The sequence below is a fragment of the Astatotilapia calliptera genome, chromosome 22 (assembly GCF_964374335.1).
Source record: "Astatotilapia calliptera chromosome 22, fAstCal68.1, whole genome shotgun sequence".
In the NCBI taxonomy this organism is placed as follows: Eukaryota; Metazoa; Chordata; class Actinopteri; order Cichliformes; family Cichlidae; genus Astatotilapia; species Astatotilapia calliptera.
This window is the reverse complement of record NC_137442.1, coordinates 17218967-17235909: the sequence shown is the minus strand read 5'-3', so window position 1 is coordinate 17235909 and position 16943 is coordinate 17218967. Positions and strand designations below refer to the sequence as shown.

The 16943-nt window shown below is 40.6% G+C and overlaps 1 protein-coding gene across 1 annotated transcript; it reads left to right on the top strand.

Moving 5' to 3' along the window:
- The first annotated feature begins 2566 nt into the window (after positions 1–2566).
- On the top strand, positions 2567–6014 carry fam8a1a (family with sequence similarity 8 member A1a). The gene is made up of 5 exons (XM_026157058.2): positions 2567–3095; positions 3682–3802; positions 3921–4044; positions 5128–5267; positions 5448–6014. The coding sequence occupies exons 1-5, from the start codon at positions 2714–2716 to the stop codon at positions 5590–5592; spliced, it is 912 nt and encodes a 303-aa protein (XP_026012843.1). The 5' UTR covers positions 2567–2713; the 3' UTR covers positions 5593–6014.
- Positions 6015–16943: the final 10929 nt, after the last annotated feature.

Sequence of the window (16943 nt, the reverse complement as noted above, 5' to 3'; positions counted from 1 at the left end):
TGATTGGCAATAGCTTCAAACAAAATGCCAATGCAGTAAGTAAGCATACCTAGACAGAAAATCACAATATGTAACGTTATCGGTTGTGGATTGGCCTCCCCAGAGCCTGGACTTCAACATGATTGAAGTGGGGGATCATATTGACAGAGATCAACATCCAAAGAAGACAGTTAAATGTCCTTCAAGAAGCCTGGAAAACTATTCCTGAAGACTACTTAGAGAAATTACAAGAAAGCTTGTCGAAGAGAGTTCAGGCTGTGTTGAAGAATAAAGGTGGTCACACCAAATATCAACTTTTAAGCTCGTTAGAATCCTACAAACTCTGTTTCTGCCTTATGTACCATATTTCCATGTGTGCTCACATAGTACACAGTAACTCACTGCACTGAAGTCCTATTTTCCAAGCAAAAAACCCCAGAATAAGTGATGACTCAAAACTTTTGCACAGTACCGTAATATTTGGTGTTATTGCCAATATGATTGCAGTAGCAGAAACACACAATCCAACGAAGCTTTTATTTGTGGTTTCTTTGAAGATTTTTTTAAAAAACAGGCTGTGTAATAATTTTAGTTACTCTTCATGTTTCTAAAGTTTTGACAGTCTTCAGATGTCGTGGATGACATTATAGCACATCCACAAATGGAAACTTATAAATAAATTTTACACAATAAAATTACAGATTCTTCCTTATCTGGGTGATACATAGCCCACCACTAACCAGATCACCAAACCTCTCTTGCTCATTCATTTCTTTTCTAGCACACACACTCGCTCAGACACACCTCCACAGCAGTAATCCCACCAGGTTGTTGGGTTTCTATGGGGGTCAGCGTTTGCCAGACACTGCTTTTATTTGGACCTGATTACTTTTGGGCACAGTCATCGTATGGTTTCTGTCGACTGGGATAACGCTCATTGGGGGCGGATTGGCATTCGCCTCACTGGCTCCATTCACTAGGCCCGGCACAATCATGTGGATCTGGCAGACCTAACACCTAACCCAAAGAGTCGGGCCAGCCCAGTCAGCAAATACAATGCCCTCACTTCCCCGGTAATCAGAGAGGAGGGGGAGTAAAACGATAGCCAGCGAAGACACACAAAAAAAGAGACTGATGTGAGTGAGTAAGTTAAACATTTAGGAGGGGAGAGAGGCGTGTGCAACATCTGTAAAGTGGGGTTAAAAAGAAAGAGAGGGAAAGAGTTTGTGAGAGCGAAAGCAGCACAGCTTTCCATCAGCTGACTAGCCAGTTTTAGACTTTTTGACCCCAGTGACCTCAGCGGCAGACCACTTTGCAGAAATCACTCAGTTAAGATGTTTGTGAGCTCTTAATGTGGTAGGAGGTGGGAATGTACATGGTCAAAAAAGTTCTGTGAGGAATCATTTTATTTTGAAAAGCCCAGAAAATGCACCTGAATTAAAGCAGACAACATAAAAACTGCAATAAGCCTAACTGTAATAGACATCATACAGTCACTGTTGATAAAAGTGTACAAATACAGAGTAGGTAATGCTGTTGTTTGTATTTGGTATTGTTGAACGTGCATAAACAGACCTCTGCTGCTCTCTTGTGGTGCAGTCTTAGAGTAATGTTGCACGTGCTATACATATACTGTAGACATCAAGTATAACATTATGACTATGTGTCTAATATTGTATTGGTCCCCCTTTTGCTGCTAAAACAGCCCGACTCATCAAGGCGTAGACTCCACTCGAGCCCTGAAGGTGCGCTGTGGTGTTTCGCACCAGGTTGTTAACATTTCATGAAGTCCTTTAAGTTGCAAGGTGGCCTTGTGTGTCTGGCATATCCTACAGATGCTCACTTGGATTAATATCTGGGGGCTTTGGAGGCAATGTGAACACTTCAAACTTGTTGCTGTGTTCCTCAAACTATTCCTGAACCACTTTTGCTTTGTGGCAGGGAAGATTATCCTGCTGAAAGAGGCCACAGCCATCAGGGAATACAGTTTCCATGAAGGATGTAACAGAGTATTGTAACAAACACTGTGAAGGTTGCAGACCCATGCTCTAGACGGATGCTGTGGATTTCCTGCCCTTCTCCAAAGGAGCTAAGATGTGAGGAAGAGATGCCAGTAGTGGAAGCAAGTAGACACAGCACACTAACACAAATCACACTACAACTGGAAACTAGCGGTAAACATTTAAAACTTGTGCTGTGAACTTGTGGAAAATTAACAGCTCAATAAAGGGCATAATTTTAAAAATCAAAAGCAGTAAATGTTTGCTATGGCTGCCAAAGGTGGAAGAAATGTACTTTTCAAAGTATGACAAGTATCCACAGGAACCTGAATAAAATAACAACAAACAAAAAAAACCCAGAATGATCCTTTAAATGGCTCATACCATTAATGACAGCAGGGGGATAGAGTTTCTTGCCATTGTGATTACACGGTGTTTATTTATGATAAATGAAGCACTGATAGAGTAGATAGTATTGTTTTAAAGACACACAAGTCTTTAATTTGAGCTTCATAAATATTATAAAACGACACAGACTCAGGGCGCGGCGTATAGCAGTGAGTGGTCCCGGAAGTCCCCGTATTTACAAACACATTTAGCCGGCGCTTCCTTGCACCAGCCGGGAGCTAATGAACGGGGCACCGGGAGGATTACCTGAGGGCTAAACGCGTTTTAAACGGTTTTCCTGCCAAATTCAGGCAAGCCTGTGAGGACGCTGAGGTATATTTGCGGCTATGACGGACGAAAAAAGCAGCAGCGGTCCTGAAAGTGACGCACAGCAGCCTCGGAGCACCGCTACAGCGGAATACTGCGCAAACTTGCAGCAGTGGATGTGGCAGTATTACTGGGGGTACGCCAGCTGGCAGAGCTGGGTGGCTCTGTCAGCTTTCCCCTTCCCTCCGCCGGGGATAAGCGCTCAGACGCCGCCGGGTACACCCGTCAGTGGGCAGCAAGCATTTGACACAAGGAGCTGGTACAGCTACTATCCTGTCACATCCCCCGCAGCTTCCTTTCCTCACCTGGCTGCCGGGACCGAGCTGGGCTCAGCCACCAACCCGCTCCCGGGTGCCGATGCTCGTCCTGGTCAGCAGCAGAACGGGAACCCGCCTCAGGCAGGTAGGGCTCAGGTTTGGCAGCGCGAGTCGGTTACTAAGTGCTAATTACAACACATGCTGCCCAGTCTACATGAATACTTTTACATTACTTCAGTATTAAACATATTTAAACAACTCACAAATGTAAGTTTCTCTTTAAACGTTTTTAAATTACCCTCATAAGAACTGCACAAGAGGTGCACATACTAAATATATATTACTGTTTATGAATTGAAAGCATTATGATTAGTAAAAGTTTAATAAGAATTTATGGAAGTAATCAAAATGTAATCTTTAAAGCAGGATAATCATCCGGGCTGATTATTGTTGCTTATTTGTTGTAATCTGATTAGTAACAATTGAATGTAAGACCCAGCTCTGTGTTAAAGCTAGGTCATGAGTCTGACCAGGCTTAAGTAAATGACCTAGAGGAAACGAGCTTATATGCTTAAGAGTCTTTCAAGGTTTTTCCTCGTCCTCTGTTTTCTCTTGTGACTGTCAGCAGTGTCTGTTCACTGATTATATGTGAATGATTATGAGTTTATGAAGCTTTGAGTTGCCACGGTAATGAAAACGGCTGTTCTGTTGTCTTTTCATCTGCCATGCAGGACAAGAGTACACCATCCCCTCTCCTCTCCAGAGGTTCCTCGCAGAGACTGTGGACTTCTTCATCCTGTTTTGTGTGAAAGCCACCATCGTGTTATGGATCATGTATCTGAGTGGTATGAAGTGAGTAAAAAACACCAGGATAAACGGGCAAAGACTCAACTTTAAATGAGGCCTCTCAATCTGCTTGAATTCCAAGTTATGCCGCTTTGCACAGACAAACTGTCTCTCTTCTTTAAAGGGACATTGCCAAATTTATCACCCACTTCATTGTGGAGGAGATAGATGAGAACACGTCCCTGGAGGACCTGCAGAAGATGATGGCTGTTGCTCTGGTCTACAGGGTACTGGTGTGTGTCTACGAGGTGAGTCTCATTTCTCATTGCCTTGATAAATGCTCGGTTAAGTGATGTGCAGAAGTATATTAATATTGAAAATTTGCATGCTAGCGTGTGTTTATCTTCACCCAAACTAAGCTTTCTGTTTTATAACATTTAATAACATTTTAGAGTGTACAAGGTTTTCCTTGTGCAACTGCGAATTAAAGCAGAACACCTGTTAGAGTATAAATAACATTTCGCACTGTTCTCATTTACACCCAATAGCAGCAGCACGTTCTCTTGTTTAATGAGAACAGGCAGCGTCAGAGTTCTTTGCGGCGCCCACAGAGAACAGTGATGCAACGTTGCATTCATAGTTGCCTGCGATTAAGTCACTTATCCCGTCTCTTGTTAGAATTACGATATTGTCTTGTTTTCCCAGGTGGGAGCCAGCTCTGGGATATTCATGCACCTCTGCTCAGACTCACACCATATGGCATGTTTCCTTCTCTGCCTCTGAGCTTGTTTGTGCTATACTGAAAACAAATTTCTTGTCTTGTTAATGTTTTGGGCCGGGATTAGTTATGCAATAAATAAAAGCTTGAGTAATTTATTTTCATGGCCATGTGTATTGCACTGCGAAATATTGGGCAATAAAAACTTGAGCCTAGCATTAGTTCATTTAACGCTTCACACATTAAAATAGGCACATTTTCTGAAAAGTGCAAGCTTATCTAAATATTCCCCTTCAACTGGTCTCTGACTGTGGTTGTTGTGCATGGGGCTGATCAAAAGCTGGAATTATACTCTTGATTAATTCACTAATTGTTACTATATACTGTTATTTTTGTTTGTGCATCTGCTGGCTGCTTTGCAACCCATCTGACACCAACTGTGACTTAATCAATATTATCTATCACCACTGATGCCTGCTCTGTTCTGTGGGCCTTGCTGCTGTTCTTCCAGCCTCCACCTTTTCATGTATGCACACTGAGGGCGAGGGTAGTTCCCAGAACAGCGCAGCTAAATATACGTTGCAAGACATGGAAATGAAAGTCTTTCGTAATTCTCCTACCGAACGACATTCGGTGACAAGCGGTGTGATGTTTGTTGTTCTCATCCAATCAGATCATCTGTATTTGGGGCGCTGGTGGAGCTACGCCAGGAAAGTTCCTGCTCGGCTTGCGGGTGGTGACGTGCGATACGTCCACCCTTATACGACCCAACTGTGTTCTTGTGGTCCCAGCATCCAACGTGTCCTTCTCAGCGTGAGTCTTCACACTTTTTATGTTGGTTTTTTTCCCTGTTGAGTTATTTTTATATTTATTAAAAAGTTTTAAAAAAAAGTATATTATTTGTTGTTTCCAGTTCTTTTAGAGCATCTGTGTGGGATTCAGTAAGTCCCTGTTTGAGCTCATATTTTGCCTCGTCTCTCTCGATTTTCACAGCTCTACTGTGCGGGCGTTGAACAAGAACTTCTCCATTGCCTTCCTCTTCCCTGTCTTTATCACCCTCCTCTTCTTCCAGCACAACAGGACTGTGTACGACATTGTGGCGGGGACCATAGTTGTTCAGCGCAGAGGAGGCAGATAGCAGTATTAGACTTCTGTTTAAAGAGTATCTAGAAAATTTTATCGAACTCAGATTTACTAACACAGAGGAGAGTGACTTTGCTGGGAAAAACTTGGAACGCTCTATAAAATGAAACGTATACAGACGTAGACCTGGTACAGTGGGATGAGAAACATCTCCTGCTGTAAGGGATTTAAAGGTGCAATATGTAAGATGTTTAATTAAAAACATTTAAAAATTAAGTGGAATCGTCAGCACAATGTGATGAAATCCTTCAAAGTTTCTGAAGTTATGTCAGATTCTACATGTTATGTTGTAGAGATGAAATTATAAATGCAGTGGTGGACGGGGTTGGACAAAAGCGCTGGACGGTTTCGGTTTCAGCCTACAACTGACCTTACAGTGTGTCCTGTGCGCGTTAATGGCAGTAGGTGACACAGACAGCTGGAGGCTTGGATCCTACAACATGATGTTAGCTAGCTTTATAATATATCAATGCTGCAACAGCATCTGTGATAGCAAACACAAACAGCTGTTGATCTGCTGTTAAAATAAATAACAATAAAAAGTCCAGTGCAAACAAAAATCTATATAAGTTAAATCTTCACATATCAGCATTTTGGTGATTGCATGATTATCAGTCGTGCAATCCAGCACAGTTAGACACTGCATTAGTCTTTTTCCCTGGCTCAGTTGGTCTTTACCTGCCAACAGGCTCATCAGTACTGCACGAACACTACTGCTGTTACTGTGTCCCAAAGCTAGAAGGTCTAAAGCTGAGATTGGTGGAGAGGGAAAGCCAGGGAGAAGTCCTGATTGGACACTGGCTGTCTGTGTATTTTAGGCAGCCCGGCCGACCTATTATATGGATTTCTAAAGCCGATAGCTCGTGTGTGTCTCCATGTGAAACAGAGCACAGGAAAGCAGCAAAGTAAGTGCAAACAAGTAGACGTGAGTTAGCTAAACAACATCAGTGTTGTTTTTTTTCAGTGTCATATGTTTATGAAAAAAGAATAAGAGCAATATTATGAAGTGAGGTGCTCTAACATGCACTTTCATAAAAGAGCGACACATTCAGGAAACTTTAAAGGAGCAGTTAAAAAAACACATTTTGTTGGTGTGCTTTGCTTTTTATTTAAGAGCAATTTTGTTCCGTTTTACCTTTTAAAATTAAATGACAGAACATGACTGTTTTTGTCAGCCTCTGCAGAAAATTTTTATATTCAAATTAACAAACTTTGCAAGTAAAAAGGTTTGAGTCATCCGTCACTCTTTTTCTATGCACAACTGGTATATGCAAAGCAAGATGGCATGCGAGGCTCCTGAATGGCCTACTGTCCCCAAAATAAAACTGGAGGAAAAGTCCATCTGCAGTCCTGAGTCAGGCTGAGAAACAGAACACTCTTTACAAATTGCACCTTTAATTCTCACCACTGTATCGCTCTAAATAAGCTCAGAGGACAAAACTAAAGTATTGTGAGGTTTTTGCTCATCGCAGAGTGTGTAAAGTTGGAAAGCTTGTTGTCGTGGAATAATCCCGCAGCTCATGTGAATTTTAATAAGTGCGCTACTGTATGACACAATCTACTGTTTCCTTTTTTTTTTTTTTTGGTGACCCTGAAAGGATTTGATAACTTTTACCTTTTGTGATTATGTAGTTGCAGTATGCAAGATTTTTGTACCACTAAAGTGCATGTCCACTATTGTGTGATTGTTTCATTTTTCTACAAACTGAAGCTAACTGTTCTTTAATACTTTGTAAGAAAAAGTTATAAATAATTTAACGTATTGGCAACTTGCAAACACATGGGCAGCATTGTTATTAGAGTACGACACTTTGCAGCCTCTTTCTTTCTTTAAGCCAACAATGATCAGTCAAATGTCTAACATGCTGATAGTTTCTTTGTGATTTATTAATGCTGAAAAAGAACATTTAAGAGTTGTTTTTATGTGCCCACGGACCATTTAATGAAGTGTTTTTTTCTGATGTGGTGACATAAAGTTGTCCAATTTCTTGGGGGGTACGGAGTGCAAATAGATTTCTAAATTCTCTGCTCATGTTTTCTCTCGTCAGTCTTGTAGCTTTTGTGACTCAGGGCAGCTTTTATTTTGAAAGGACCCGCGTTTGTATGACCGCTGTTACTCTTCAATTGTAAAGACTCGTTTTGTTAGATTACCCGTTGGACTGTTTTCTAACACAGACATCTAATCAGCCAATCACAGGGCAGCAATTCAGACAAGTAGACATAGTTAAGACGACCTGCTAGAAGTTCAAATCGATCTTGAGAACAGAGCATAAATAATGTAATCTAAGTGATTTTAAGGGTGGTATTTCAGAAACTGCTGATCACCTGGGATTTCCCCTCGCAACCAGAAACTTAACAGAAGTTTCTGTTTTTTATAATAAAAATACATTAAAGCATCTATTCTTTAAAAATATGAATAAAACATTTTAGTAGCCATAATGAAAGTTTACATTTGCTATTAACACAGGAGATTACGCTCTCCACAGTAAAAATGACTTCTCAGCCTTCAGAGGAAAAACAAGTTCAAACACTGATGAAACTGGTTACAATTCATCGAATGGAAAAAGACATTTCAGATTTTAAACAGTTATTACGTCATATTTAATGTTATTTAGGCTGTGGAAAGAGGAAGGGTTGAAGATGTACTGCGGTAATAAAATAACAGCAGAAAAGTTTGCTTTTTACTACAGAGTCTGATACATTTGTTCCAGTCATAAAAGCAACTAACAAAAGGGCCCTTAAGAGACCAAAGGGTAAAAGAAAGAAAAGACAACAACACTGACAGACAATCTTCAGAATACATTTATGAATCAGTTTCACTTGGGTGTGCACGTCATGACAATGTTTGCACTTTACCACAAAAGGCACTTTGAATTAAAGTAAAGTATAGTTCCAGTCGGAACAACAGCAACAGTCCTTCCAACAAAGCACTCAGTCAGGTTGTTTCCCATCACATGTCTGCACACTATTAGTTCCTGTTTTCATAGAGCTGTTAATACTGACGTCTTTACGTTGAGAACTGACATCCTTTAACTGCTGCACACTTGGGACCAGGCCACATGAGGGCAGCAGAGAATGACACAGGCTGAGGCGCAGATGCTAGAAATACGAACCATCTTGCTTATTGTGCCTAACATCCTGTTGTATCATCTTTGTAAACGAAGCAGCGCTTCTATTGTGCTTTTCTACTCTGAGCACTCAGATTGCTTTCTACTGTGAGGCCCATTCACCCATTCATACAAGCACTTTATCCTCTGACATTCATACACATACAGTGAACAAACCATCAATATTCCCATCAGTAGATGACCCGCTCTACCTCCTGAGCCACAGCCACTCCCTCAATTCCTGTCCTGTAGGCCACAGGTGTGTGTCAGACATGAACCCTGAACAGGTAGCAGTCTTACATTCATGACAGACAAGAGAAATCAAAAGGCTTTTGCATAGGACAGTGAAACATTTCCCTTTGATTTTAAAAAATAAAGTTAATTATATAAAGACAGGCTGAATTATGTCGCGTGGGGATACTTTGTTTGTGTATATGGTTTTATGTATTCAGTACAGGGGACATTATGGTCTATGTTTAGAAAAAAAGAAGTGAAGAAGTGTAACTTTGCAGCCCCATTAAACAAGTGGGAAGAGGACAGTGATTCTTTAAGCCTTTAAACCTGCAGTAGGTGATGCCCATGGACACTTGGGGGCAGCAGAAACCAGCTGTGAACACAATCGACCACCTTTTAAGTAGATGAACTTGTAAGAAAACATTTGCTGATTTACACCTCCAGTGCCATTAGCATTAATTCTGTGTCGTGTTTAATTTGGGGGATGACTGTCTGTCTGTCTCTGTTGGCTCTGTATTTAACTTTTCCAGGGTGCGCTGTACCTCATGACCTGTCACAGCTGGGATAGGCCCCAGATAAGTAATTAAGAAAATGGATTGGTTAGTATATTCCACTACAGGTGGTGTTACTGTGCATAGCACTGCTCTTTTGTAATACTACAGTGACTTGGAATTAAGACTCATTAACCATAATGGTACAGCACTGGTTCCAGTTGAATCAGTCATAACTGAACAAAACGTTTGGATTCTACTTACTGTGCAAAACTCTTGATCCACCTGTCATTTCCTTATTTTGTTTCCAAAGAGCCAGACAAGTGGTCTCGAGTAGCTTTCTGAAGGTCTTCAGTTATTTATCTGTTGTTTACTCATTTTTAGTGCAGTCTTTGTGCCTGACCAAAGACTGGGCCACTTATTACTGACCTAACAAATAACTTTGCAAGGAACCAATTTAACAGATTTTTAGCAAAACATCATTTGCTTCCATTTCTTTAGTTGAATCTACCAAAGATTCTGAATTTAACACAGTTTGACAGCCATAAAACAGTATTTTTGCAACAACAAGGTAATTCCCAAAGAGCTACTATCTAAAGTCTTATATCTTACATTACAAAATATGAGGAAACTGGACAAAGAAGTGTGTGTAAAAAGCTATCTACAGCAGATGAATGAAATCTGAAAGTCATATCCTTAAGAAATAGGAAGGAATCCAAGACACAGGACCTGAGAGATGCATCTGGCTCTCCAGGTGATCCATCTACTGTTCACTGAAGCCTCATCAGATATGTGTCAGTGGAAGGGAGGCTGACTGGAAGCCATTCTTAAGGAAGCGATGCAGAGAGAAAAGGCTGAGGTATGCCAAATACCAAATAAGTACCAATACTTGTGGAACGATGAATCCAAGCTTGAAACCTTTGGTTCAAATCATCGGACAGAGAGATCCAACAGCAAGAATCTAAAGCCATCTGTAAAACACAGTGGAGACTCTGTCGTGGTTTGAGACTGCTTTTCCATCGCTGATATCGGGAATCTTGTCAAAATGAACATAAATAAGTACCATCAGATTTTGATCCACAGGTAACAGATTCCTTTTTCAGCATGACAATGATCCCAAACACACTTTCAATACATAAAAAGTATGTTAAACCAGTCATCACTAATCTGGGAGTTAAAATAGAGGCAAATCTTAAACTTGAAAGCCAGGTCAGAGCTGCTGTAAGATCTAGCTTTTTTCATTTGAGGGAATTAGCCAAAATAAAGCCTATCTTATCGAAACAGCATTTTGAGACAGTAATCCATGCCTTTGTTACTTCTAGGCTGGATTATTGTAACGCACTTTATTTTGGGGTTAGTGATGCGTCCATTAGGCGCCTGCAGGTTGTGCAAAATGCTGCAGCACGTCTTTTAACTGGAACAAAAAAGTTTGAGCACATTACCCCAATTTTAATTTCACTCCACTGGCTACCTGTACATTTTAGGATTGTTTTTAAAATTCTCTTATTTGCTTTTAAATCTCTTAATGGCCTGGCCCCCCCCCCTACCTCTCGGAGCTACTACAACCATATACACCTCCCCGTTCCCTTAGGTCCGCCAATCAGCAGCTCCTTAAGGTACCAAAAACTAAGTATAAATCTAAAGGTGATCGTGCTTTTGCTGTAGTTGCTCCAAAGTTGTGGAATGATCTACCCTTGCATGTTAGGCAGGCCTCTTCTCTCTCTGAATTTAAAAGTCTTCTTAAAACATATTTATTCGCTGAAGCCTTTGGCATTGATTAGAGGGGTTGACTCAATTTGTTTTGACATGTTTCAATTTATTTTAGTTTTTTAGTTATTTATTTTATTTTATCTTATCTCATTTTAATTTTCTTTACTTATGCTTTTAGCATGTACAGCACTTTGTGAACTCTGGTTTTATGTTAAAGTGCTTTATAAATAAAGGTGGTATGGTAAAAGCATACCTGGACAGAAAAACACACAGTGGATTGGCCTCCCCAGAGCCTCAACATTACTGAAGCAGTGTGGGATCATCTTGACAGAGAAATGAACAAAAGGCAGCCAACATCCAGAGAAGAACATTGCATGTTCTTCAAGGAGCCTGGTGAAACATTCCTGAAGACTACTTAAAGAAATTAAAGGAAAACTTGGATAAAAGAGTTCAGGCTTTGTTGAAGAATAAAGATGGTCATACCAAATATTGACTTTCAAGCTTGGTTTTTGACTTATGTGCTCTATTTCCATTTATGGTTGCACATATTTCAATAAATCCCCGAACCTGTTTCCCATTTTCCAAGCAAATATAAAGAAACGAGGGGTTTTTGCACAGTACTGTGTGAAGAAATCTACAGCAGGTATAGCTCCCACTGGCACCTCTCACACATAAAGACTCAAGATACCTGCCTGTCCTTTAGAAAACATGATCAAGTTGTTATTCAGAAACAGCTTATTTAGTTATCATAGGCTCATAAATAACTTTAGCTACAGCTACTTTTTTCCTAGTGCCAAATTGTTGAATTTTTATGAGCCGTTTTCAAGCAGAGATTAGCTGGAGGCATATTTTGTCTCATGGTCCCATTGGGAAGACACAACGCTCGTTCGGCTCTCCTCAGAATGGTAGTTTTTAAATAGCAACCATTAATCCTAATGAATTAGTAATCATCACCAATCTCTTGCCAACTTTCTCACTCCAACATGCTCACAAATGACACTAATGAGAAATCACAGCCACCATTCACGACTTTTTACTAACTCTAGTCTTTTAATTTCATTGTCTTTATTGCCAAAGCAGATGTGGCTTACCCTCCTGTTTTCATCTGTATATTTCTTTCATAGCTTTATTTTTAAAAATTCTTAGCAAAATCTGGCCTTCGGGGACCACTAGATCAACTTGTAGGTTGCTCTGATGCCCACGTGTGTGGCCTGGAGCTCCAACAGGGGTAGAACATATGTAAATGCATCATCTGAATTATAAATGTATAGCACCCTCCATAAATTTTGAGCTAGTAGAACTTAGATATGAGTTTAAAAAGAGGATTAAAGTCCTTAAATGGCTTTGAGGCAACGGGAAAATTAGCTTTCTGCTGTATAATCTCTGTGCATGGGAAAACTATCCAAACATTTTGTCAGCTATTGTGCATGATTTTAAGAGTTCATCACAGTTCGTCCTTCAGTAGCAAGTTTTTGTGCAGAGAGTCATGAGTTGTTCTCTGTGCCAGGGAACTGAGAGAGGCTTAGCAATAATTACGCCTCGAGTGGCTCTAATACAAATTTCACAGGGAGACAGAGTGGGGAAAGAAAAACAACAGAAAGTGTGAGACACAGAAAGGGATTAAGAGAAAGACAAAAGCCCAAGAGGAAGGAACGGATTGGAAAAGAGAGTTCAAAATGAGAAAAGAGGGAGAGTGCAAAATGGGAAGAGACGACGAAGAGAAAGGGAGGAAGGGAGCGAAAATGAGAAGGAGTGAGTGTGAGAGACTGAGGGACACCATGCTTGAAAATTCTCTCTGATCTCTGAGCTGTGGGACCAGAGGCAATGGAATACCCCGCAGAACTCTATTAAAATTCACCCAGCCTCACTTAAGCGTTCAGTTATTATACAAGAGATGCCCTGCAAAGCTCAGCTTTCTCTGTTTGTGCTCTGTAGCACGCACACACACAAACATAGTGCATGAATGCACATGAAAAAGACAAACAGCCATGGCCATACACACACACACACCACACAACACAAACCAGCACTTTGTCCTCACTGGTACACATACTAGTGGCGGTGCCTTTGAACTGTACTTCATACAGTATACACACATACTTCCTGCCTTTATATGCAGTCTGTTATTGTAATTGTGAAATTTGTACAAACTTTAAGGAGTCACCATCTAAAACACAAAACACTAAATCGAATCGAGCTGGAAAGACTGATGTTTCTCCAGTGGTTATTTGGGCTGGCTCCAAAAGTGGTATAATCCCATAGAAAGTGGATGCAGCCACTAGATTTTAAAGCATCAGCAGTAGCATTTATTTATTTATATTTTGTCACACTTTGTTTTGGGGGCTGGAAGCCATGGATGACAGGAGTGGAGTGCTAAGCTTCCTTAGCAAGCTGCAGCCTGTTCAGGTGCAATGCATAGACATAGCGGCTAATTAGTGTAGGTAATGAAGTAACTGGCTAAAAAAATGCTAGAATTTCATCACTCATCAAATTTGAAGCGCAAGTTTCTTGAATGGCCTTAGCCACATTGCATGTTGTATTATTGTTAGGCTAATCCATTAAAATGCTTCAAATGTCACCAACAGCAAAAACATGGCAGAGAGGTTAACTTCTTTGACCCCAATTAGCAGATCCCAATCAGCTCCAGCAGCCTGCATCCATCAGTCAAAAGTGGCTATGCCCCTAAGTCTAATGTCCAGGTGGAAGAGTTACATAAAAACTCTTCTCTACACTTTTTAATGCTGTAAAGTTTTTATTTTTAAAATGTTAACTTTTAGGGAATGTCACACTTTTGGATCCAGCCTCACGTGGCCACTAGAGGAAGTAAAGTTCCTGTAACAAGAGTTTGGGATTTAGAGTTTTTAGCCGTTCTGCACTGATGGGGCTTGATCAATCGTCATAAACTTCCATATAAAAATGCCCAAATTTAGAGCCTGGCTCAAAAAAATGGTTTGAGCATAACAACCCCTAAGCGGGAGGTGTTTTGGGCGGCATGTCTATTAAAAACCAAATGATATACAATATTACAAGTGCGGGTGCTTTGACTGACAGGTACATGCTGACACCTGTCTGTAGTCTGTACCTGTTAGCTAGGCTTTGAATATGCTAATTCACGTAACTGAACTCCTTCTCTTGCGTAGGCTATTTGCACTTAGTGTTTTTATGTATCTATTTGTAAAATTAAATGGCTCAGAATGCTCTTAATTGTTCTAACAGACTGTCAAAGAAGTGTGTGCTGAATGTTGAGTGATTTTTTTCCAATAAGTAAGTTAGCTAGCATGAATTAGCACAAACTGCAACTTGCTAACCAAGCTAGTTAGCATTAAACAATAACTTAGCATTCAGTCATCTTGATTAAATGCAGTCACTTCTGACTTCATGCGGTGGCCATAAAGCCATCCTGTCAGGCTTCAAAACTGGGCTCACAAACAGGTGACAGTGGCTACCTTCATGTTTTATACAGAAACAAAGGCTGACCAAACTATATGCCTGTTAGCAAACAAATGGACACCATAATAGCTTTCAACATATTTAATATGTATTATATATATTTTAATTGATTCAATTTGTCTAATAAAGTTGATCTGGCAAACTTACACACAGAGTAGTTAGCCTACATTTAACAGTTATGGTGAAATATTTTCTCACCTATGGCTTGTGTAACAGAGATACCTTCTAAGCGAATTGTTTAGGTGCTGAATACTCTGTGCCTGAATGTTAAGTGTGAGGGGAACTAGAAAGGTTGTGAGGTTATGATACTATGTGGGATCATCATTTCACAAAACACCTTTAAAGACATGACAAAATTCATTCAGTGGTGTAAACGTCACTAACAGTAAGGCAAGGCAAGGCAAGTTTATTTGTATAGCACAATTCAACAACAAGATGATTCAAAGTGCTTTACAGAGACATTAGAAACAAGAACAAATAAAAAGCATGATTTAAAATTGATTAAAACAAGCAAATAAACTAACTAACTAATTAACAAACAAACAAACAAACAAACAAACAAACAACAGTATATAAAATCAAAACAGATAAAATCAGAACAGTAGATAAAATCAGTAGTTAAATGTAAGTTTTGAAATTTAAGCTTAAAGTGTGGATTTGGTGCTTTATTCAAATGCAGCTGAGAATAGGTGAGTCTTCAACCTGGATTTAAATAAACTGAGTGTTTCAGCTGATCTGAGGCTTTCTGGGAGTTTGTTCCAGATATAAGGAGCATAAAAGCTGAATGCAGCTTCTCCGTGTCTGGTTCTGACTCTGGGAACTGATAAAAGACCGGATCCAGATGACCTGAGGGATCTGGATGGTTCATACTGGGTCAGGAGGTCATTGATGTATTTTGGTCCTAAACCATTCAGAGCTTTATAGGCCAGCATCAGAACTTTAAAGTCTATCCTCTGACGGACAGGCAGCCAGTGTAAGGACCTCAGAGCTGGACTGATGTGGTCCACTTTGTATTAGAGTAACTTACAGTATTAGAGTAACTTCATCACTGCCTCTCTGTGAGGCAGTGAGAAGACCAGAAGATTCACCAGGTCCAAAGGAGGTTACGGGACGCACTGGTATAAACTGTGACAGCATTTTCTACTTGACTTGTTTTCTTTTAGTAAACTAAGAAAAGTTTATACAGTCACACACACAGACACACACACACCTGTAAACTCCACACCATAAAGAACAGATAGAACAGGACTTTCCATGTGACTCAGCAAGCTTACATTTACTGGGAATTTTCTTGAAAGGACACCCCCACCCTCAGATAGCTTGCAAAATATTGTTACAAGCCTTTGGATGCTTTCCAACGCCGCACACAGCTGAGCAGAGCCAGGGAGCAGCAGCAAACTGGTTGTGTGTGTGTGTTTGTCTGCTGTAATAATGAGAACGTTTTGTACTGTGCATCATCTGTGAAATGCAACAGAAACCCATCCCTTTGTGTGTAAAAGTGAGCAAATGCTAAGTTGTGTTACTGTGTCTACTCAAGCGTGTGGCAGCGACAGGCTGTATGGCAGCAGAGCCTCTGTCTGAATAATGCTGCTGGAAAGTGGAGGCGAGAATAAGTGACTGAAGAAGAGGTGAAACTGGGAAGTAGGACAGGAAGGGTTTGTATAACTGATAAATTAATATAATGGCTGGTGGGATTATGTCCAATTCAAACCCTTTAATTTCATTAAAACATTTTTATTCTAAACAGATGAATTGAGCCTCTCTCTACACTGCCCAACAGAGGGAGTTCATTTTAAACTGTCTGCTTCCCAGAGCCAGCTCTATTGGTTCTCCAGTGGCGTCAGTGTCGGAGGCAGCTCAGCCAATCAGCACTCTTCTGGGCCACAAACATCTGAAGTAGTAATAATGTGGAATGTGCTGGCTCGGCATGAGCTGTCAACTGGAGCATGTAGTACTATACTATATACAGACGGGGGGAGGAGACGTGTGGAGAGGGGGAGGAAGTGGTAAACACTCGATGACAAAGCAGCAGTCTCATTGTGCGTGTGTGTACAACCCGTACTGTCAGCTGTTCTATTGCCTAATATGCAGAAATGCACCACACCCTCTCCGACTCTCCCTTTTCATAAGAAGTCATGCACACGTAAATATAATTTCCTAACAACTGCACTCTCGCACAGCTTAAAATGCCTTTATATTCAAATCCAGGGTCTGGAAGAGCAGTCTATGTCTAGGCATGCATTTCAGGGCTTGCAGCGTGAGAGATGAATATTGCTGTACTAATGTTGCATGCAGTCCTCCAGAAGACTCAACCTGGAGACTGTGACCTCTGTGAGGGTGCATTGCATGTCCGA

Coding starts and splice junctions, on each gene's coding strand:
- fam8a1a (XM_026157058.2), top strand. CDS start 2,714: ATGACGGACGAAAAAAGCAGCAGCGGTCCTGAAAGTGACGCACAGCAG. Junction 3,096..3,681: donor CGGGAACCCGCCTCAGGCAG/GTAGGGCTCAGG, acceptor TCTGCCATGCAG/GACAAGAGTACACCATCCCC. Junction 5,268..5,447: donor TCCAACGTGTCCTTCTCAGC/GTGAGTCTTCAC, acceptor CGATTTTCACAG/CTCTACTGTGCGGGCGTTGA.